General features: G+C 39.8%; 1 protein-coding gene across 1 annotated transcript in view; it reads left to right on the top strand.

Annotated features, from left to right (window-relative positions):
- TBC1D5 (TBC1 domain family member 5) overlaps positions 1-23,910 on the top strand; it is a 445,542-nt gene that overhangs the window by 254,482 nt on the left and 167,150 nt on the right. The window contains exon 9 of the mRNA XM_081105933.1: positions 1,942-2,009. Coding sequence (XP_080962059.1) covers positions 1,942-2,009 — 68 coding nt within the window. The remainder of the gene's footprint in view (positions 1-1,941; positions 2,010-23,910) is intronic.

Below are 23,910 nucleotides of genomic sequence, written 5' to 3'. Positions count from 1 at the left end.
TACTGTGTTGGAGGAAGTGTATGATCCATATCTGTGGAATGCCACTACAAAGGAGAAGTCCCAAGGGGGTCTTTAAGAACTAAGGATGAGCTAGAAGAGCAAAAAGATGAGGATGGAACTGTTTTATCAAGGGTGCTGTAGGGAGCGGTAGGAAAGCCACTCTGTATGATAGAAATAGAGAAGGGTTCACTTTGTAGGACTAACTCAGAGGAAGAAAGGAAACTATTTGTAGTGATTCCATGAAGAAGTTTTTAAAGATAGGGAAAAGGTTAGACCTACCTCCACTCATATTCTCGTGAAGACTAGGAATAATTACTTCTTTATAAGTGTTGTATAATTTCTTTAATTACTGTTGTAATTCCTAGGTTCATACTAATAGAAATTTTTTTTCTAGTTAATATGTAACATTAGCATTTTCCCCTGATACATATCTATCCTATCTAATAAAAGAGTAATATGCAATGACTATCACTCCAACACACAAGATGGCCGCCCCCATGTGGACACAAGATGGCCAGCAGGGGAGGGTAGTTGGGGGTGACCAGGCCTGCAAGGAAGGGCAGTTGTGGGTGACCAGGCCTGAAGGGGAGAGCAGTTGGGGATGACCAGGCTGGCAGGGGAGGGCAGTTAGGGGCAGTCGGGCTGGCAAGGGAGGGCAGTTAGGGGTGACCGGGCCAGCAGGGGAGGGCAGTTGGGGGCAGTCGGGCTGGCAGGGGAGCAATTAGACATTGATCAGGCTGGCGCAGAATGAGGGAAGGCCCCGGCCGGCAGCCAGCAGCGGGGAAGGAAGGGCCCGAATGGCCCTGATCACTGGCTCGGCCTAGAGAACATACCCGTGCACGAATTTCGTGCACCAGGCCTCTAGTAAATATTATAATTTAGTCTATGGTATAGCAGCATAAAATATTGTTAAGTGAATTTTAAAACTTTACATAAAGTCACATTTTAAGAAGTACATAAAAATCTATTCAATTGGGTCCTGTCTGGTGGGGCTAAGTGGTTACAGCATTGTCCCTTGCACTGAAGGATTGCAGGTTCATTTCTAGCCCCAGTCAGGAGACATGTGGGAGGTAGCCAATCAATGTCTCTCTCTCACATCAATGTTTCCCTCTTCCTCTCTCTTCATCCCTACTCCCTCCTTTCCAATCTCTCTCTAAAAATCAATGGAAAAAAGATCCTCAGGTGAGGATTAACAACAACAAAAAACTATTAAATTAGACCAAACTTTGTAGAAAACATTGGAAATTCAGGTTAGGTTCATGTCGGACCAGTTGGGCTATGGCCTACTCTAATCCAAGCAGAACTTTTTATAGTTTAGAGGTAGTACCGGGTACATAGTAATAAAAGTATTGTTCATTTTATATAGATAACAGAAAATAATTTAAATATATATATATATATATATATATATATATATATATATGCTCCCAGCAACCGAATGGCAGAATGACCAGTCGCTATGATGTGCACTGCTGTGGCCAACCAGCTGATCCAGTTCAATCAGCTCCCCACCCCGATCAGGGTTGGGGTGACAGCCAACAGTCTGTGGCCCCTCCCCCTGCCAGCTATCCCTGATTGCCCCCCCACCCCAATAAGGCCGGGGGCCTGCTGGCCAACCTCCCGCGTCCCCTTCCCCCCACTGGCCCCACCCCCAATCGGCCTCCATAGGAGCAGGCCCGCTGGACCCCATGGGTGCACGAATTTGTGCACTGGGCCTCTAGTATATAATAATATCTCAGGAAAAATTGGTGTTAGAATAAGGATGTGTCTGAAAGTAAACTAGAATTTAATAAAATTGCTCCAGTTTCAGGTTTCCTACCTGCAATGTGAAATGATAACTCAAAGAAGGATAAATTTAATCATTTAAATTATTAAATTGAGATCATCAAAGTCAAACAAAGGTGTGAGGTTATTTTAAATAGGTTGTTCTCTTTATTTTAGAGTCTTTGGAATAAATTCTTCCAAGATAAAGAACTCCGATCGATGATTGAACAAGATGTCACAAGAACGTATGTAGAACTATTTATAAATTACTTTCAATAATTAAAATTAGTATTACCTCTGTGTTTTAGCAAAATCCAAAATCTATTGAGGAGCCTTATGTCAATAACAAAGTTATTTTGGCCAAGTTTTGATAATAACTATCATTTTCTATTCTTAAAATATAGATTTCTGTGTTCGATTTTTCAAAATAAATTATCTACACTAATAAAAGAGAAAAATGGTAATTGGCGTACGGCGATACCTTTTTCATTGGCTAATCAGGGCTATATGCAAATTAACTGCCAACTAAGATTGGCAGTTAACTGCCAACTAAGATTGGCAGTTAACTGCCAACAAGATGGCGGCTAATTTGCATATGTAGGCACAATGCAGAGAGGTGAAAGGGAAAGCAGGAAGAAGCCCCCTGCCACTGACAGTGATCGGAAACCCAGGGGGGAGCTAAGAGCTGGGGGGCAGGGCAAAGGCGGCCCTGGGGCCGCCTTTGCCCTGCCCCCCAGCCATGATCAGAGAATCAGGCGCCTTTGCCGCCCTGGCCAGTGATAGCAGGAAGTAGGGGTGGAGCCAGCGATGGGAGCTGGGCACGGTCGAAGTTGGCAGTCCCGGGAGCTAGGGGTCCCTTGCCTGGGCCTAAAGCGGAGCCCACGATCGCGGCGCCCCCCGCTGCCACTGCAGGTCCCCGCTGCCCAGGCCGGACGCCTAGGCCAGAGGTGTCAGGCCTGGGCAGGGGCGGAGCCTGCAACCGCGGGGAGCTGGGGGTCCCCTGCCCAGGCCTGACACCTCTGCCGGAGGCCTCAGGCCTGGTCAAGGGGCCGATCCGGTGATTGGTGATTGGAGGGTGATGAGGGTCAACTCCTCTGGCCGAGGCATCAGGCCTGGGTGGGGGGCGGAGCCGGGGATTTGGGGGATATGATGGTCCCCTTGCCCAGGCCTGAAGCCTGGGTCAGAGGCGTCAGGCTTGGGCGGGGGGTGGAGCAAGTGATCAGAGGGAGATGGGGGTCCCCTGCCCAGGCATGATTCCTGGGCCAGAGGCCTCAGGCCTGGGCGGGGGCCAGAGCCAGTGATGGGGGGGAGATGGGAGTCCCCTGTCCAAGCCTGACACCTCTGGCGGAGGCGTCAGGCCTGGGCAAGGGGCCGATCAGGCAATCGGAGGGTGATGGGGGTCAACGCCTGAGGGCTCCCAGTATGTGAGAGGGGGCAGGCTGGGCTGAGGGACACTCTCCTCCCCCCACCCCCCCCCCCACCCAGTGCACGAATTTTATGCACCGGGCCCCTAGGTATATTTATACTGTTGATACTCTTAAAATAATATTTAATCATTTTTTCAATTTTTAACAATTATTTTAAGTCATGTGCTTCTGATTAAGGTTGTATTATGTATTCATAATACAGATATTGCTAGAAAGATTTATCTCTTGCTTTATACCTTTGAATTCCTGTCTAACCAAATTACTTTTTTAAATGACTGCTATTACTTTACCCTCTTTATTTCCCTTCCTCTTGAAGCCATTGAGATTTGAAACAATTTCTTCTCTCAGTCTACTCAGTATTTACCATGTGAAAAAGCAGTTTCTTATTTAGCACATAGTCAATATCCATACCTTTTATACATTGACCTCATTTTTCTGGGTCAAGTACTGTAGTGAGAAGTACATGAATTTTGTGTAAGAAGATCCTAGGGTAAGTTATAGCAACATATGATGTAATCTTGAGCAAATTACTTTCAATGAATGTCTTTCTCCTGAGTGTCCTTTTCTATAAAATGAGGAAAATAGAAATCACCTCATAGTGTTGTTATATGAATATATTTGTAATAGAAGTAAATGAGATATGTTTATACTTTAAACTATAAAAAAGCACATACATGTTAGTAAATTTGATTTAATCATTGGGGTCTAGGATGAGCCAGGTGTACAGAGTCATGAGTATCTCTGGGACCTTCTTCCAAGTCCTTCTGCAGCTTTGCCTGTCTGCCTACTCTTAGTTCAACTCCTACTAGATTTGTCACAGTGTCAAGGCCTCTGGTTCTCTGCTATTCCTCTCCTTCCAGATCCAAACAGAATAATCAAATGACATGGACTACTTTTAAGGTTATTCTACATATTTAACAAATGAAATTTGCTTCAAAAATTCAGAGGAATCTTGAGTTCAGAACACAACAAAATCTTAGAAAGCTGGCAGTAGTTTTGGTTTGGAAATAGAGATTTGGGATCATTTTGATGAGCTTGAGTTATCCAGTTACCAGAAGTAACCACTTACAGGGAAGCTCCACTCAGAGGTGTAGGGTAGCTATGTGCAATGCTCCCATAATCGTCTTGGAAAGTAGAAGGCCATTGTGTTCATGCACAGGAGGCATTCAATTAACATTTGTGAATAAAACAAAAATAATAAGTTTCCTCATTAGTCATTTAAGTAACTAGGTAATTAGTGGCAGTAAAACAAGTCTCTAAAAACAAAATCCAAGGTATATATTGCTAGCCCAGCAGTAAAGGCACCTCTTTCTTTCAGATGCTAGGCAGTTATCTTAGAAAAATTGACCGCTTCAGCTTGAAGTGACTAATAAGGATGATAGTGTTCATACCATTATTAGATGGAAGTGGAGGACCTGTGCCATAGGGCAGAAGCACACACTCAGAGGCCAGGTGTGCCAGATTGGCTAAAAGAAACGGCAAACAGAGGGGGAAATAAAATGCATACAGCCAAACCTAGCTGGAAGTGGCTTTGGGGGTCTCTTCATCATTTTGGTTACTTAGCTCAAACATTTTTGCTCTGCTATTATTAAGTGTTATTTTTGAAAGGTGTGTTCTTGTAACTATTTGGTTTCACATTTTCTATGCATTTTTCTTATGGCATGTATATAAGTTAATTAATTTCCACTGGTACATTTTAATTAAGTTGGCAAACCCAAGATTCAGGGAAAGCAGCTAGGAAGCCCTATAATCCATAGCACCAGTGGGGAGGTTGCATACCTTCTTTTCCAGAAGGCTCTCTCCATATTCAGTTTCCTTGTCACCGCTGTATGTATCTTGTGGCAAGTAACTTTGTTTGTAGGGTAAGATTGTCAGTCTTATTGTAAAGCCACCAAATTGCCTAATCCTAAAAGCTGAGTAGCTTGAGTAATTTTACTACTTTAGGTAATACATTCTCTCTAGAAGGCACTACGTGATCTAAAATCCATGGTTTTCAATTTAGTCTGCAAGGGAGCTCATAATGCAATAGGAGACGAAAGGAAGTACAGCTCAGTGAATGTTATACGATGCTACTCAGTCACTGGCATCTGTGATAAGAATTTTGTTTTTTTAAATGTTTATTTATTGAATGTCTACACTGTTCCAGGCTGATCCTTTGGAGTGGATGGGGGGCAGAGTGGTGCAAAAGACAGACAAGGTCCTGCTATCACAGGATATCCATTTTAGCACATGCGGGTAGAGGGTGAGATAATCATGTATACATACTGAGGGTAATTATAGAGGGAGGGAATTGCTGTGAAGAAATAAAGAAGGGTAATAGGAGAGCTAGAGGGGATGGCTGCTTTAGGAACAGTGATCAGAAAAGGCATTGTTGAGAAAATGACATTTGAGGTGAGATGTGAACAAATTTTAAAAGCCAGTCATGTGAATATCTAGGGGAAGAACATTCTAGGAAGAGGGAACAGCTGGTGCAAAGTCCCTCAGTTAAAATAAACTCAGTATTTAGAGGAACAAAGGGAAGGCAGGTATGGCTGGAAGCAAGTGATTTAAGTAGAGACATTGAGAGAAACTCAAATTCCAGACAAGCAGTCCTACAGACCACAGATAGGAGTTTGGAATTCATTCCAATTGCAATGGGAAGCCATTAGAGGATATTGAGCAGGATTGTGATATCTGAAAATATAATTCTGGCTGCTGTGATATTGGGGTGAAGATGGAGGTAGAAATGAATCTATTGCAGTACTCTAAGTTGAGTAATGTCAGTGACTTAGACTAAAGATGCACTATTAAAGGTGGTTAAGAGTAGATGGGTTGCCCTGACCGGTTTGGCTCAGTGGATAGAGCGTCAGCCTGCGGACTAAAGGGTCCCGGGTTCGATTCCGGTCAAGGGCATGTACCTTGGCTGCGGGCACATCCCCAGTGGGGGGCGTGCAGGAGGCAGCTGATCGATGTTTCTCTCTCATCGGTGTTTCTAACTCTCCCTCTCCCTTCTTCTCTGTAAAAAACCAATAAAATATATTTTTTTTAAAAAAGTAGATGGGCTGAGGGTATACATTTTATATTTTTAAATACAGAGTAGGGAGTCATTATATGTAGTTTTCTCACATCGGTTCTGTTTTATATTTACTGCTCTGTTTCAGGTTCTTTTTACCTCCCACCTTGAGTCTCTTGTTTATTGTTTCTTGAATCTGTTACTTATCTTTTCCACTATTATCCATGTGTTACAGCCCTGTCTCCTCAAAGCACATTTCTAGTCATGATACTTGCTTCATCTTTTTTTTTTTAATTTCTTTATTGGTTAAGGTATTACAAATGTGTGTTCATCCCCCCATTAACCCCCTACCTCCCCCCTAACTCATGCTCTCATCCCCCTGTTGTCCGTGTCCATTGATTTGGCTTATATGCATGCATATGAGTCCTTTGGTTGATCTCTTCCCCTTACCTACACCTTCCCCTACTTTCCCTCTGGGGATTGATAGTCTGATCACTGTTCTCTGTCTTTGGATCTGTCCCTGTTCATCAGTCTATGTTGTTCTCTATATTCCACAAATAAGTGAGATCATGTGGTATTTATCTTTCTCTGACTGGCTTATTTCACTAAGCATAATGCTCTCCAGTTCCATCCATGCTGTTGCAAATGGCAAGAATTCCTTCTTTTTTACCCCAGCATAGTATTCCATTGTGTAGATGTACCATAGTTTTTTAATCCACTCATCTGCTGATGGGCACTTACGCTGTTCCCAAATCTTAGCTATGGTGAATTGTGCTGCTATGAACATAGGGGTGCATATATTCTTTCTGATTAGTGTTTCTGGCTTCTTGGGATATATTCCTAGAAGTGGGATCACTGGGTCAAATGGGAGTCCATTTTTAATTTTTTGAGGAAACTCCATACTGTTCTCCACAGTGGCTGCATCAGTCTGCATTCCCACCAGCAGTGCAGAAGGGTTCCTTTTTCTCCACATCCTCTCCAACACTTGTTGTTTGTTGATTTGTTGATAATAGCCATTCTGACAGGTGTGAGATGATACCGCATTGTCGTTTTGATTTGCATCTCTCGTATAAGTAGTGACTTTGAGCATGTTTTCATGTCCTTCGGCCTTCTGTATGTCCTCTTTCAAAAAGTGTCTATTTAGATCCGTGGCCCATTTTTTGATTGGATTGTTTATCTTCCTTTTGTTAAGTTGCATGAGTTCCCTGTAAATGTTGGAGATTAAACCCTTATCGGTGATATCATTGGCAAATATGTTCTCCCATGCAGTGGGCTTTCTTGTTGTTTTGTTGATGGTTTCCTTTGCTGTGCAAAAGCTTTTTATTTTGATGTAGTCCCATTTGTTTATTTTCTCTTTAGATTCCATTGCCCTAGGAGCAGTATCAGAGAAAAATTCCTTCGGCATATGTTTGCGATTTCGCTGCCTGTGGATTCCTCTAGTATTTTTATGGTTTCCCGTCTTACGTTTAAGTCCTTTATCCATTTTGAGTTTATTTTTGTGAATGGTGTGAGTTGGTGGTCTAGTTTCATCTTTTTGCATGTATCTGTCCAATTTTCCCTACACCATTTATTGAAGAGACTATCTTCACTCCATTGTATGCTCTTGCCTCCTTTGTCGAATATTAGTTGGGCATAGTGGTTTGGGTCGATTTCTGGGTTCTCTATTCTGTTCCATTGATCTATATGTCTGTTCTTGTGCCAGTACCAAGCTGTTTTAAGAATAGTGGCTTTGTAATACAGCTTGATATCTGGTATTGAGATCCCTCCTACTTTGTTCTTCTTTCTTAGGATTGCTGCAGCTATTCGAGGTCTTTTTTTATTACAGATGAATTTTTGGAACGTTCGTTCTAGATCTGTGAAATATGCTGTTGGTAATTTAGTGGGGATTGCGTTGAATCTATAGATTGCTTTGGGTAGTATGGACATTTTGATGATGTTGATTCTACCAGTCCATGAACACGGTATCTTCTTCCATCTGTTTATGTCTTCCTCTATCTCTTTTTCTTCAGTGTCCTGTAGTTTTTCGCATATAAGTCTTTTACCTCCTTAGTTAAGTTTATTCCTAGGTATCTTAATTTTCTTGGTGCAATGGTAAATGGGATTGCTTTTTTAGTCTCCCTTTCTGTAAGTTCACTATTGGTGTAAAGAAACGCCTTAGATTTCTTGGCATTAATTTTGTATCCCGCTACATTGCCGAATTCATTTATTAGCTCTAATAATTTTTTGATGGAGTCTTTAGGGTTCTCTATGTACAGTATCATGTCATCTGCAAATAAGGACAGTTTTACTTTTCCTTTTCCAATTTGGATGCCTTTTATTTCTTCTTCTTGTCTGATCACAATGGCTAGTACTTCGAGTACTATGTTGAACAGGAGTGGTGAGAGGAGGTATCCCTGTCTCGTTCCTGTTCTTAGGTGAAATGTTTTAGTTTTTGCCCATTAAGTATGATGTTGGCTGTAGGTTTGTCGTATATGGCTTTTATTACGTTGAGGTATGATCCTTCTATTCCTACCTTGCTGAGAGTTTTTATCAAGAAAGGGTGTTGAATTTTGTCAAATGGTTTTTCTGCGTCAATTGATATGACTATGTGATTTTTATCTCTCAATTTGTTTAAGTGATGTATCACGTTTATTGATTTGCGGATATTGTACCATAGTTGCATCCCTGGGATAAATCCTACTTGGTCATGGTGTATGATCTTTCTGATGTATTGCTGGATCCAATTTGCTAGAATTTTGTTGAGGATTTTGGCATCTATGTTCATGAGGGATATTGGCCTGTAATTCTCTTTCATTGTGTTGTCTTTACCTGGTTTTGGTATTAGGGTGATGCTGGCTTCATAGAATGAGCTTGGAAGTGTTCCTTCCTCTTGAATTTTTTGTAGTAGTCTGAGGAGGATAGGTTTTAGTTCTTCCTTGAATGTTTGGTAAAACTCCCCTGTGAAGCCGTCTGGTCCTGGGCTTTTGTTTGCTGGAAGCTTTTTGATGACTGCTTCAATTTCTTCCATAGTTATTGGCCTGTTGAGATTTTTAGATTCTTCCTGATTGAATTTTGGAATGTTGTATTTTTCTAGGAATTTGTCCATTTCCTCCAGGTTGTCTAGTTTGTTGGAGTAGAGTTGTTCATAGTATGTTTTAACAATTCTTTGAATTTCTGTGGGGTCTGTTGTTATTTCGCCTCTTTCATTTCTGATTTTGTTTATTGGAGTCCTCTCTCTTTGCTTCTTGGTGAGCCTGGCTAGAGGCTCATCAATCTTGTTTATCCTATCAAAGAACCAGCTCTTGGTTTCATTGCTCTTTTGTATTGTTTTTTTGGTCTCTATGTCATTTATTTCTGCTCTGATCTTTACTATCTCCTTTCTTCTGCTCACTCTGGGCTTTTCTTGTTGCTCTCTTTCTAATTCTTTGAGTTTAGAGTTAGATGATTTACTATCATTTTTTCTTGTTTTTTGAGGTAGGACTGTAGTGCTATAAACTCTCCTCTCAGGACTGCTTTCATTGTGTCCCATAGATTTTGGATTATTAGTTTCCAGGGTGTTTTTAATTTCTTCTTTGATCTAATTGGTAACTCAATCATTATTTAGTAGCATGCTATTCAGCTTCCAAGTGTTTGAGTTTTTTGGATTGTTTTTATTGTAGTTTATTTCTAATATTATGCCACTGTGGTCTGAGAAGATGCTTGGTATGATTTCAATCTTCTTGAATTTGGGGAGACTTTGCTTGTGACCCATTATGTGGTCTATTTTTGAAAATGTCCCATGTGTACTTGAGAAGAACATATATTCCGTGGCTTTGGGGTGAAATGTTCTGAAGATGTTAATTAAGTCCATCTGATCTAGTGAGTCATTTAGGATTGCTGTTTCTTTGCTGATTTTTTTTCTAGAGGATTTACCCAGTGATGTCAGTGGTGTGTTTAAGTCCCCTACTATGATTGGGTTGTTGTTGATCTCTCCCTTGTTATCTCCCAGGAGTTTTTTTTATATATTTGGGTTCTCCTGCATTGGGTGCATATATGTTTATCAGGGTTATATCCTCTTGTTGTATCGATCCCTTTAGTATTATGAAGTGGCCTTCTTTATCTCTTGTTATGGCCTTCACCTTGAGGTCTATTTTGTCAGATATAAGTATTGCTACCCCGGCTTTTTTTTTCATTTCCATTTGCCTGAAAGATATTTTTCCATCCCTTCACTTTCAGCCTGTGTGAGTCCCTTGTTCTGAGGTGAGTCTCTTGTAGACAGCATATACATGGGTCATGTTTTTTTATCCATTCAGCCACTCGATGTCTTTTGATTGGAGCATTTATTCCGTTTACATTTAATGTTATTATTGAAAGGTACTTGCTTGTAGTCATTTCTATTTTTGTGCCTGTGTTCTTTCTTACCTTTATATTTCTTCTTTTTACAGAATTCCCTTTAGCATTTCTTGTATTGCTGGCTTGGTAGTGATAAATTCCCTTAGCCTTTTTTTGTCTGCAAAGCTCCTGATTTCCCCTTCAATTTTGATTGATAATCTTGCTGGATAGAGTATTCTTGGATTCAGTCCTTTGCTTTGCAACACTTTGTATACCTCCTTCCATTCCCTTCTAGCTTGATGTGTTTCTGTTGAGAAATCATTTGATAATCTGATGGGGGCTCTTTAGTAGGTAACTCTCTGTCTCTCTCTTGCAGCCTTTAAGATTCTCTCTTTGTCATGTACAGTTGCCATCGTTATTATGACGTGTCTTGGTGTGGGTCTTTTGGGGTTCATCTTGCTTGGGACTCTCTGTACTTGTGTAACTTTTTTCTTCCCCATATCTGGGAAGTTTTCTGTTATTATTTCTTCAAATAGATTTTCTAATCCTTACTGCTCTTCTTGTCCTTCTGTTAGCCCTGTTATGCGTATGTTACTTCGTTTCATGTTGTCCCAAAGCTCCCTTAGGCTCTCCTCCTGCTTTTTAATTTTTTTCTCCAGTTGCTGTTCGGATTGAGCTTGTTTCTCTACCTTATCTTCTAACTCAATAATTCGGTCCTCTGCTTCTTCTAGTCTACTGTTGAAACCTTCCATGGTGTTTTTGATTGTAGCTATATCACTTTTCATTTCTTCCTGATTCTTGCATAGGTTGTTGATTTTCTCATCCATCCGGTGAATGAATTGTACAACCATTACTCTGAATTCTTTTTCTGTCATGTTGAATTCTCTTCCTGTCATGTTGCATGCTTCAATTTCATTAATCTCCTTTCTTGGCGACTCCTCATTTTCTTTCCTCTGGGATTTGTGTTGTCTCCCCATTCTGACTATCTCCAGATGGTTCAAACATCAAGTTGCGTGGGCCTGGGCTGTGTGCAGTGGGAGCTTCTCACCACCCTTGTTGGGGTCCAACCCCAGCAGGTCCAGGAGTTCCCAAAGGTGTGGACGGAATCGGCGAAGAAGGAATGACACGGAGACAGCGTTCAGTTGATCAGCAGCCTAGCCAGGTTCTCTAGCCAGGTTCTCTATCCAGGTTCTCCAGCCAGGTTCTCCACTTGCTTCATCTTAAAGGTTCCATGACTCTCCCTGTGGTCTGCAGAAGAATGGACTAAAACACACACACAGCTCCCTTTTAGGATTTCACTTATCTTTCCATTATTGATCTCTGGTCTGAGATCAGACATTGTATGACTTCTATTCTGTCACATATGTTAAGGTGTGTTTTATGTTCCAGAATGTGGTCTGTCTTATGAATGTTCCACGTGAGCTTGAGAAGAATGTGTATTCTGATGTTGTTTGATAAAGTAGTGTATAGACGTCAATTATATTCAGCTAATTGATGATGTTGAGTTCAACTATGTCCTTCATGATCCTCGGCCTTCCACAACTGTCCATCTGATTGTAGGGTGTTAAAATTGCCAACCATGGAAGTGGATTCTCTTAGTAATTTTAGTAGTTCTTTCCTCACATAGTTCGATGCTATTTTTTTAGGTTCATACATAATAAGGATTGTTTTGTCTCTTGGATAATTGACCCCTTTATTATTATGTAATGCTCTTTTTTATCTTGTAATTAGTGTTGTATGGTATGTTTTTCTCCATCCATTTGCTTTTAATCTACATGTGTCTTTATATTTAAAATGGATTTCTTGTAGGTAACATATACTTGGGTCTTTTTTTTTTTAATTATTCATGCTGACAATCTTTGTCTTTTAATTGGCCTTGTTAAGAAGAACAGTGTGCTGAGTTCACATTGGCTCCTTTTCCCTTCCCTTTGATTGAAGCTGGGGGGCTGTGGTGCGGGGGTGATTTTTCTCTTATACTACTGTGGGAACCTGGTCCAGCTCCCGGCAGTAGATCTCACAATATTGTGAGGCCCCTCTATGACAGGTCCACCTGGAGTTTTTGACTCTCAGAGTTGCTCACACTGAGCTCAGTAATTCATCAGTTAGAGTTCAGATTTTCCTACCCACACTGGTTCCCACTAGTGAGTCTAACAAGCTGTGACTCCCTGTATTTGCCTGTCTGTCTCTCCAGTCTTGGAGACAGCAGTTTGCCCTGTGTCTTCCCCATTCTTATGGATCCAAGAAGAGTAATTGGTTCTTAGTCTTCTCAGCTTTTTACTTGTTAGGATGGAGTAGCAATGTCCAGACTCCTTATATGGAGGAACAGTAACTGGAAGTCCCTCCACAATTCCCTTTTAGGCCAGTGTTGTGGCACAAGTCCCTGAACAGGTTTTGTGCTTTCCGTGTTTTGCATTACTTGTCCTTGGGAATGCTACTAACCCACTCCTCCCTGTTGGATTCTTGACAGTTCAATCTTCAAAGCCTGAGTTCATCACCAACCTGTTAATGGAGCATTTTCCATTCTTCAAAATTGGAAATAACTTATGCCTATTCTATGTTCTAGTAGAATTTTCTTAATAACTTTTTGATGATTTACTTAATTTTGTTGAGGCTTTTCTATTTATTTAGACCTGCCAAGGTATTCAATCTGCCAATATAGTCTATGCATTGACTCTAATCTCCTCTGGGAGCCAGGCACTGGAGATGCCAAGATAAATATGGCAAGGACCCTTAAAAAGCTCAGAATCTAATAGAGAAAGCAGCCAAAAAAGTTACAGCCCAAATTAACTGGTGCTGTGATAGAAACAGTATGTACAAGAGCTCTCGTGGTAGCCCATCTCCTCTTTGAAACCTAACAGTAAGCCCGTGGAGGGCATGGACTAATGCTGTTTTGTCTCACTGTTATAGAGTCAAGTTGATGTTTATAAGAGCTATAAATAAGCATACTTAAAAAAGTAACTATCAGCCTGCTGTTCTGAGTTTAAATAAGATAATTTCATCTCACAAGCTGCATTGTTGCATTATTATTGAATATGTCACTATATTAAATATTATCTTCATTCAACTAATTTTAACATATTTTTATCCTACTAACTCTTTTTTTGCCTCAAAGGGTTTTATATTCATTTCAATTAATTATACTTTATCTAAACCTAATGAGGTTGTTACTCTTCTCATTTTTATTTCTGAAAAAACTGATAAAAAGGTAAATCCAGGAGTTCCATTTTACAGTGTTTCTGATTCAGAACCTGAATCGCCCATTCCAATCCAATTTGCCATGCTTCAAAGGCTGAAACATTAGATGAAACACAGTAATATTTAAGATGATGGGAAGTAATGAGTTTGAAATAAAATATCATTTCCATATTAGATGCCATAGAAGTCTGTTATTTGGTCTGTCAAGGTCTATTCTAAAAGTGTATTTATAGTGTCTATAACATCGTTTGCAAATTAACATATTTATAAGCCATTGCCAAATAGTATCTTCTTTTCTTCAGATGTGTTCTCCTTTTTCCTTCAATTAAATGATTAAAACTATTTAACTTACTTTTATCATTGTAACTTTGACTCTATTTAAAAGTTTATCTGATTGCCTATTGGATGTACTACTCTTCACCTTCAATGTTTGGTCTTTTGTTTCTGGTTATTGTAGGGTTATTGCAGTTAGCACTTCAGGCAGCTCATTTATCAGTTAAATCCATTCCTTCCTACTTAATCTCTATATTATGGTCAGATCTGTAAAGATCCAACTTTCTCAAATTAGTGTTTCCTTTTGTTTATAGTTTTCATAAAGCTTCTGACAATCTATTTAAGCAACTGTCTCTCCTCAGTTATTTTTAGCTCTTCATTTGATATTTTGTGGTTTCATTAGTAATCGCTGAAATTCTCTTTAAAACTATAGATGTGTGCTATCCAATTTGGTACCCACCAGGCTCATGTGACTATTTATATTTAAATTAACTAAGATTAAAACATTTTTATGAAGTCTTCTTCATTCATAGTAGGCATATTTCAAGTGCTAATGGCTATTGTATGGGAAAGCATAGATATAGGACATTTTTTTTATAGATAGTTCTGTTGGACAGCACTGTGGTGAACTAATGTTATGTTTTTGTACAGTATATGATATGAATGTCTGCATTTTCTTTTTTATTGATAGTGAACTTTTAGATGTGGCCTATGCTAAATATTTGCTTTTATTTCCTTTCTCTGCCCTTAAGAAACCATGAATTTTGTAGTATACAAGTCTTATCTGAGTTTTTGGTCAATTTTAGTTATTATGTTATAGTAGGCAGCTTAAAATTAGACTACTTTGAAAATTTCTTCTATATTACTGACATACAGAAGTGCTTTTACAAAGTGAACTTGTTGATTTTTTTTCTTGATTAAAATGCATCTTCTGCATAGTTCCCACGTTGGGAGGAATACTGTCAGTACTCTGTAAAGTGACAAGATTGTCACACTTTATAAATGTAAGGTGTCCTCAATGTTGGTATCTCTATACAGCTTCCTCCAAGCCCATTTTTTACTTAAATAAAGAAGAAATTCCTCTGGGGAGGGAGATTTTATAAGCAGTTTCAGAGCAGAATTGATTTGGGTGTGTGTTAATGCAGACAATCTGCCCAGTGTTAAAATGTTAGAGAGAAAAAAACACACAAGCTGCCATCTTTGTGTGATCGCACCAAAATAGCAGCTTGTATTTATATTTTCAGTCTCCTCGAGGTGGACTGCAGGCACACACGAACGAGTGGATGCACTTGGTGTTGTGTTGTGGTTTTATTTAACGCAGGCAGAGTACACGCTTGTGCATGCACGACCAGCCCTCGCATATGCACTTGTTCACAGCCGAGAAAGTGAAAACTACAACACAAGCCGCTCTCTGAGAGCTGTCGGCAACCTGTGTGTGTGTTTCTTAAATATTAAAGAGGGGGAAACAGATTTTCAGGAATATAAGAAACAATTCTTCTGTCAAATGGCCTATAGTCCTTCTTCATTTGACAACATTTAAGGTAACAACAAAATATTGATTATTACGGCTGCATGTATTTATTTAGAAATATGTATTTTCCTGTACTGCTTCTGTTTTTAATGTGTATTTTTTCCCATTTCTGTTCCACTTAAGCATGCACATTCATACTGCACATTTATTCCAATTTATGGAATATTCAATATTTTTGAAAAAAAGTAGTATTTGAGTGAAAACATAGGTGTATTTGCTGCAGACTGTGCATTGTAGTGCTTAATTAGCATCCTGAGACTCCAAGTCTTCAGAACTTGGGAGCAGTGGTACGAGTACCAGCGGCACAGTCTGTCAGCCCGAGCTGCTGACCAGAAGAGTGTTGGCTGTTGAGATACCCCTGCTTCAGATTAAGCCATGTTTTTAGCACTGTTTATAGTTGTGGGCTCAATGTTGATGATTCGAATGTTAAAAAGTAAAGTGTGCGAGGCGGTAAAGTAGTGCCTCATCCTGAAATAGTCCTGATAGGCATAGCCAGTCCACAGTGTGACAGCCTTCTGAGAACTTCATACAGATTTGGAATTGAAACAACTTTATTACTTCAAGGGTAAATGAGTGTTTCACTTAAAATACGTATGTATGTATATACACATACATACAGGGTGTCCCCAAAATGGATACACACTTTGAATTATTATAAAGGCAATGCTTAAAATACATTTCATTTTCAAAATGTAATAGAATCTATAGACATTATGTATACATTTTTGGGGACACCCTGTATATTATATATTTCCCTGATTTTTCACGTTTATGAATTAAAAGTGGGTTGTTTTTGTGTTGAGGTCCAGCCCCAGCAGGTTCAGGGGTTCCCAAAGGTGCGGATGGAGTCAGCGGTGCAGATCTTTCTTCTCTGCAGCGACTGTGTCAAGCAGCAAGGATGGACCGGCTTCCGGCATTTTTGAGAAGGGGAGTCAGTGGGAGAGAGGGCTTGCTCTGTAACTCAGGGCATTGGAGAACTAGAAAGATTGTTTGATGGAAGCCTCTGTTTCCATGGTGACACATACAACCTCCTGAAACTCCAGCCCCACTTGCCCTTTCTCCTGCACTGTTTGATATCTCCTGCTATCCAAACCTTCCGCTTCATCTTCTCACCTGTCTGGTGATTTCGAACTCCTACCTTCCATTTAGACTTTTGGAGATTTTTCTGTGATCCTCCTCGGGTATATTCTACCACTTATCATCACAACAGATTCCTACTTTCTTTCCTTTGCCTTTTTAAAATCAGTGTTCACCACCAGTTTTTGGCCTATGAAAGCTATATGTTTCTCTTGTCTTTAACTACAGAAACAAACTGCAGTGCTCTGATCTGACCTTTCTTATACTTCAGCTCCCTACCTCCAGTCCCTCAGTCCATAGATTTTTTTTTTCAGTCCATAGATTTAATTTTCATTTTTCATTGGTTTATATGTTGGTAGATTTGTCAATTTATTTATTCATTCAACAAATACTATTTGAGAAATTACTGTATGAGCTACTGTGCTATAAGTTAAGGATTTTCATAAAGAAGTTGTGTCTCTTCTATTCTTTTATAGATCATACACATTTTTATTTTTATTTTCTTTCCTTAGAAATATCTGTAAAATGTCTATTTTCTCTCCTAGGTTTCTTGAGTACTTAGTTCTTATGTTTTGTATCTTTATTTTCCCTAATGCCTGGCACCCATAATAGGCATTTGTGTCACTGGTAGTCATCTAGTAGTAAATCCTTTTGTTTTGCAAATGTGAAAAGTTAAAGTTCAGAAAGAATATGACTGGGGAAAATATAACTTGTTAATGGCCAAAATAGAAATAATACCTTGAACTCTAGGTCTTACTACTCACTATTCTATCATATTTTATGTCAACCTTGTTTACTTGGATTCAGCACTTTTTCAATTTATCAGATACCTTCTGTATGCAAAGCACTCTGAGAAGAAAACAGGAGACAGAAACATGAGTGACTTACCTCAAATCTTATTCAGAAGGAGGTGGCAATTAAATATTAAATAAATAGATGCTGTTTCTGCCCTCTGTGTTCATGTACTCTAATGCAGAGTTTCTTAGCCTTGGGATTATTGACATTATGGACCAATTAATACTTTGTTGTGAGCAGCTGTGGGTGCGGTGTTGGATGTTTAGTAACATCCCTGACATCTAAGTGCTGAAGGCTCTGAGAGGCTTGCTTTTTAAATCGTTACAGGGCATCAGGGCATCTTGTCAGACAGAAAGGCTCTCTAAGGCAGTGGTTGCCATCTGGTGGTCCGTGGACCACTGGTGGTCTGTGAGGTCCAGAAAAGGTTGGCCACCGCTGCTCTAGGGCATCCCTTTACTGAGATCTTAACAAAGGATTTTACGTTCACATCCTTAATTTTGTTTTTAGATTTGATATTTGCCCAAAAGCAGTGTCTTAATATTAGCACAAATTGCTGACTAGAGAGGCTGAGAATAAGAAAATGTTTTCTTTTAAACCCAGCAAGTCCTAGCTCCTTTTTGTTGTGCAGTTCTTCCTTTGCTTCTTTCATTCTATTATAAGTAACAGGTATAAACCAAGCAGCACCTTCAACACTCCGGCTGGATTGCTCCTTAGTTAGATCCCCAGTTTATTAGGTATGTTTTCTGTTTTCCTTTTAACTAAGGATTGCCATGTTGCCACTACATAATAAGGGATGTTTTCCCTGTATGTTTTCCCCTGTTAACATGAAAACATTCAAACCTGTAAAGAATTTTTGTGAGTTTATTTGAGCCAAGCTGTCGACAATTGCCCAGAAGCATTATCTCGACGGATTGGGATAATGCTCCAGAGAATGGTGTTTTTTTCCATCTATTTTTATACATTGCAATCAAAGGAGAGGACGTAGGTGGGTTTCATGAAATCCATTGGTGATAGATTAGAGAGATGGGAGAAAGCAAAGGGAGGAAACCTCTGGGATTGGATAAAAAGTAAAATGATAGACACATACTTAGGTGGGTGCAGAATAGTTAACAGTCAACAATTAATATAACAATGAAGGAATCTGTGGTATCTGTCCTGGCACCCAGGCACATTAGGTTATGAGGACCCCCAAGGGGTCCGGAAAAAGGGAAGTTACAAGTTACGCAGACATTTCAAGAATATGTTATCATAGATGCAAAAAGACAGATAGGCTCAGTTAAGGTAAAGGTTGGACCCTGTCAGTGAAGATACTGGCCTAGGATGTAACTACCCACCATAACTGCTTTTAGTTAAAGTTTAATTTCAGACCATCCTTTGTGGTTACTTTAGGTCTCTGAGTTTGCAAGACCGCCATGCAGGCCTCCCCTGAGCTTGTCAGGTTAGCATGTGGCCCCTTTCGTCCACACCCCACTTTTATTTAAGCCTTCTCTGTCAGCCAGCTCCTCCTGGGCTGTGTCTGTCTTTTGCTAACAATCTCATTCACACCCTTTAGTCTTTCACTGATGCTTTATGCAAGGTCTTTGGAGCTTCTGTTCAGTTCCATAGACAGATCTATCACATACCTTATGCTTTTTAGCAATACCCCAATTTCAGGTATCAAAACCTATGTTAGTTATCTATTGCTACTATATAAGTCAACCAAAACTTAGTAACTTTAAACATTAATTATTTATTTCATACTTGCTGTATGTCGGTAGTTTGGGAGCAGTTTAGCTGGAAGCTTCTGGCTTAGGGGTATCAAGAAATTTCAGTCAGGTTTCAGCTGGAGCTGCAGTCATCTGAAAGGCCTGACCAGGCTGGAGGACCAACATGGCTTCCTCTCCATGTGGGTCTCTCCATGGGGCTGCTTAATTGTCTGTCTCCAGGGGATACTTTCCCCAGACCAAATGATCCAAGAATTTTCAGATATATTTTTAAAATATCACAATCCACATGTAGCTTCCCAGGCCGCCCAGATGACATTTTTCCATTCTATCCAGCTGGAAGGGGAAAGGTCTATGGGCCCTCACTGGGGTTGGGGGATGAGTTTGGGGGTTACACATCACTTCTACTCTCATTCCATTGACTAGCACTGAGGCAGGGCCACAGCTACCTGAAAAGGACACTGGGGAATTAAATCCAGCTGTGTGCCTGAGATGACAAGAAAGCAGATTTGTTTGAATAGGGAGAATGGTGAAATCATCAACCAAAGTAGAGGGAGCACAGAAAGAAAAAGTATCTGGAGTGTGTGGGTTCATTCTATATCAAACTGTTCCTGTATGGTTTTTGCTTGATTTTTCAGCTTTTCTATAATAAAACAATAAACCAGAGTAATGTATTGTAGTTATTTTGGTGTTTAATAGTATTCTAGGGAGTTTTCATCCACTCATTTTAAATTTTGGATGAATGCTTGCTCTGGAATTCTATTTTTGAAGTATGGGCATAACATCAGTTATTGTTCCTCCAAGTCCTTCTGTGCTTCTCTGTCCTACTGCATGATTATAAACCTTCACCAAGGGCTTTACTTTCTCCCTTGGGGCATCTTATTGAATACTTGCATCTTCAGTAATTCATCTGGGCCCAATGCTTTGTCTGTTTTAATACTTCTAATTACCTAATTATGTACTATAATGCAGTGACAAAGCCCTTTATCATTTCACTCTTTTCTTAACCCTTTTCTTGCTTAGGAAATACTCTTTTTGTCTCTTTGTTGTCTGAGAAACTCTTCCTTATAGACAGCCGGATATTTGCCTGGCTTCCCTTTATTGTCTTTCTGTTTCATGAAGACAGTTGCTTTATTGAATGTCTTTCCAGTTAACTCCCATCAGGTACCTGGGATCCTGGTTTTTGGGCTCTAGAGTTGGTGTTTAGTCCTTCTCCATCTCTCACTTCCTGATTCATTCCCATACTCTACAGTCACATGAAAACGTATCCGAAAGAGAAATCGAGTAGTCTGGTTGTCATAAAACAACTTTTGTGACAGAATTAGCGGCCATTCTGTCATTTATAGATCTTTTATGTCCACAAGTATTTATGAGTAAATTATTGGAAATCAATAAAATTTTCCAAAATTATGATGATCTATACTTAAGGGTAACTAAACATTGATGAAGGGGAATTTTTGTTTATATATGTATTTTAGATAATAAAGGAAAAATGATAAAATCATAGTCTTACCATTTTATAACCTTTAGTGAATTAATGGACCTAGGCAATGCTCATCCGTGGTTTCCAGCATCATAAAAGGAGAGATAAGTTAACAGTACATGCCTCCTGATAGAATTGTACACACCGACTACACCAGTTATTTATTGCTGCATTGTAAGCCACCCCAAAGCTTAAAACAACAGCATAATTTATTTTGTTGATGCATCTATAAGTTGGGCAGGTGTGAGCAGGACAGTTTGTCTCTGTTCCACGTGGTGTTGGCTAGGCCAGCTTAAAGGTTAGGGGCTGGAATTTCTGAATACTTGCTCACATACATGGCTGGCTGTTGAAGCTGGCTCTCAGCAAAGACCTTCTCTGGAGCTATGGCTCCAACACATCTACACAGCCCTTCCATGTAGCTGCTTCTCTTCCTAGCAGCATGGTGTCTGGGTTCCAAGGATGTGTCCAGATGGAGAACCAGGCAGACGCTATGCTGCATTCTCCGGAAGAAGCCATCATGAAGGCCAGCACATATTCAAATAGAGGGGAGTTTGACTCAACTTTTTATGGAAAGCATGCCAAACAATTTGTAAACATGTACTAAAACCATCGTGCTGCCCATAAAGAACTTTGTTGAAAGTTGAGCCTGAATCTGATTAGATCTCTAGACCTAACTTCCAGTTTATAGGGAATACTAGAGGCCCAGTGCACAAAATTCATCCACTCGGGGGGTAAGGGGAGGTGGTGTTCCACAGCCTGGCCGGTGCCTTCTCACAGTCTGGGAGCCCTTAGGCAATGTCCAACTTTCTGCTTAGGCCCGCTCCCCATACAGACAGTCGGACATCCTTAGTGCTGCTGCGGAGGCCAGAGAGGCTCCTGCCACCACAGCTGCATTCGCCAGCCATGAGCCCTGCTCAGGGTTTCTGGCTGAGTGGTGCTCCCTGTGGGAGCGCACTGACCACCAGGGGAAGCTCCCGTGTTGTGTGCCTTCCCCTGATGGTCAGTGTGCACCATAGCGACCGGTCATTCCGCCGTTTGGTCGATTTGCACATTAGCCTTTTATTATATAGAATGGGGGGAGAAGAATGGATTAAATAACAAAACGGAGGATCAATGAATAAAATACAGAATGTGGGAAGTTTCTACAGGATGAAGAACCTGGTTTCTTATAAAAAAGAGAAAAGGACAAATTTATTGAGTTAAAATGTCAAAAAAATTGCAATGCATGGATATTTCTTGAGTCTTGATTTGAACAAACTGAAATTTTTAGAGATATTTGAACATTGACTAGATACTTGATTTAACTATTACATTATTTTTACTAGTAATGTGGTTCTAATACAACTGTGGTTATGTTTTTAAAGAGTCCTTATCTTTGAGAGAGGACTCTGCAATTCTTAAAGATGTGGTGATGTCTCAGATTCGCTTCAGAAGGCAGCAAGATGAGTAGATATAAAACAAGAATTTGTTAGTGATAAAGAAGGATGATGGGTATCTTGGGGTTCAGTCTACTATAATCAAATATTTATAAATATTTGACTCTTCCATAATGAGATATTTTAAACAAACTTATAATGGAAAGTATATTGCCTACTAATTTTGGGTTGTTTCAAGATGCAAAACAAAACACGCCATACTTTTAAATCTGTTGGTATTAGTTTGCAGTATGTAAAATTTGACTAAACATAAGTTCCTTCACACATCGGAGAGTGAAACTGCTGTATTTCAAATATTGATCAACTGAGCTACAACTAAAACATCGCTTTTTTTCTCATCAAGTAAGAATCTACACTGTATGAGTCTAAATTTCATCATGGAATACTTTAATTTAACTTTTCATTCTTTTTTTCTATCAGAGTTTCACCCTCATCTATTTATCATCTTCTTTTTCTGGCCAAATGCAGAAATTACTTTTCTTGGACTTTTATTTTCTGATAACAGCACTTATCTTCAGTCCCAATTTAGTGTGATCTTCCCCCATCCCCTTTTACTTTTCTATCAGATATTTTGGCTTGCATGAATCATGAACTAATAAAGTTTTAATTCTAAATGTTTTTCTCTATTTTATCTTTACTGAATTTACTACAATTTCTCTCTTTTTTTTTCGTGAAAATGGAGAGTCACACTATTGATTTTTCAAGCAATTGTTGGATCTGTATACTTTGATTTGTATCATTGTTTCAAAGGAGATTTGCCTTTCCTCTGGTTTTTGGATTAGACTAATGTTCAAATTATTTCACCAGTCCTGAATCAATACCAGATACCACAGGTTAAAAAAAGCTTAGATATGTAATTAGCAGCAGGGAAGTTCTTTTGAAACCTAAAACATAGCAACAAAAACATTTTTACTATTCCTAGAAAAGCTACTCACTGTACTTTTCTTCCTCTTATTTCTGATTCTTAAATATGGTATGTCTTCTTGTTTGAAGCCTGATAATATGACAATCAAGTATTTGTTGTAGGGAATATTTTATTATTCAGATATATTCATTAATCGTATGAACTTGGTTCTTCTCTGTAGCTAACTCTAAACTCATGGAATTTTATGTAAATGAATATATATCTTCAACTCATTTATAACTGACTAGAAGACCAGTGTATGAATTTGTGCACAGATGGGGTCCCAAGACAAATGGGGAGGCTGGGATGCAATAGGCCTTCCAGGTGAGCAGTGGAACGCCTTTGCTGGCCCGGAATCCGGATCTGTCCCTCTGACATTCACGCTAGTTGTTGGGAGCCTCCTGGTGGCCGCTTTTATATTGTTTCTTCCTTGTGGAGTGTCTAGGGAGGGGAAGCAGCCCTGGTGCCCAAGGCTGACTTCCAGGAGGCCGGCAATGCCGTCAGGATGGTGCTGGTGGCGCTGGTCCATCAGTGCCTGGACTGTTTTCCAGAGATTCGACCTGCAGGACTACTGAGGGAGAGTGTCTGCTATCAGGCTGGTGGGCCACCAGGACAGGTTGGTCAGCTGAGCAGTGCTCCTGCTGTGGGAGCACACTGACCACCAGGGGGCAGCTCCTGTGTTGAGCGTCTGCCCCCTGGTGGTCAGTGTATGTCATAGTGACCAGTCATTCCGGTCGTTTGGATTGTTTAGTCGCTTAGGCTTTTATATATATAGATTAATGAAGCAGTTGGGAAGTACTGCTACCCTGTTATCTACCCAGATGCATTGAGGCAGGTATTAAATCTCTGTTTTAGTGCACTTAGTTGTTAACTTCTGAGTTTAGCTGGATTATCTTCAGAGACTTTTTGAATTTTAAAATTTGTCTGAATGTAAGTTCTTTTTCCAAATTCTGAAATACAAGAAACTTTTTTTCAGAACTTTTCTATATCTTTCTACCTTACTTATTTGATGCTATGGATTCTTCATCAGGATTTAGAGA

The sequence above is a fragment of the Myotis nattereri genome, assembly GCF_964212035.1.
Source record: "Myotis nattereri genome assembly, chromosome: 14".
NCBI lineage: Eukaryota > Metazoa > Chordata > Mammalia > Chiroptera > Vespertilionidae > Myotis > Myotis nattereri.
The sequence above is the reverse complement of the archived record's forward strand: the minus strand, read 5'-3'. Positions and strand labels throughout refer to the sequence as shown.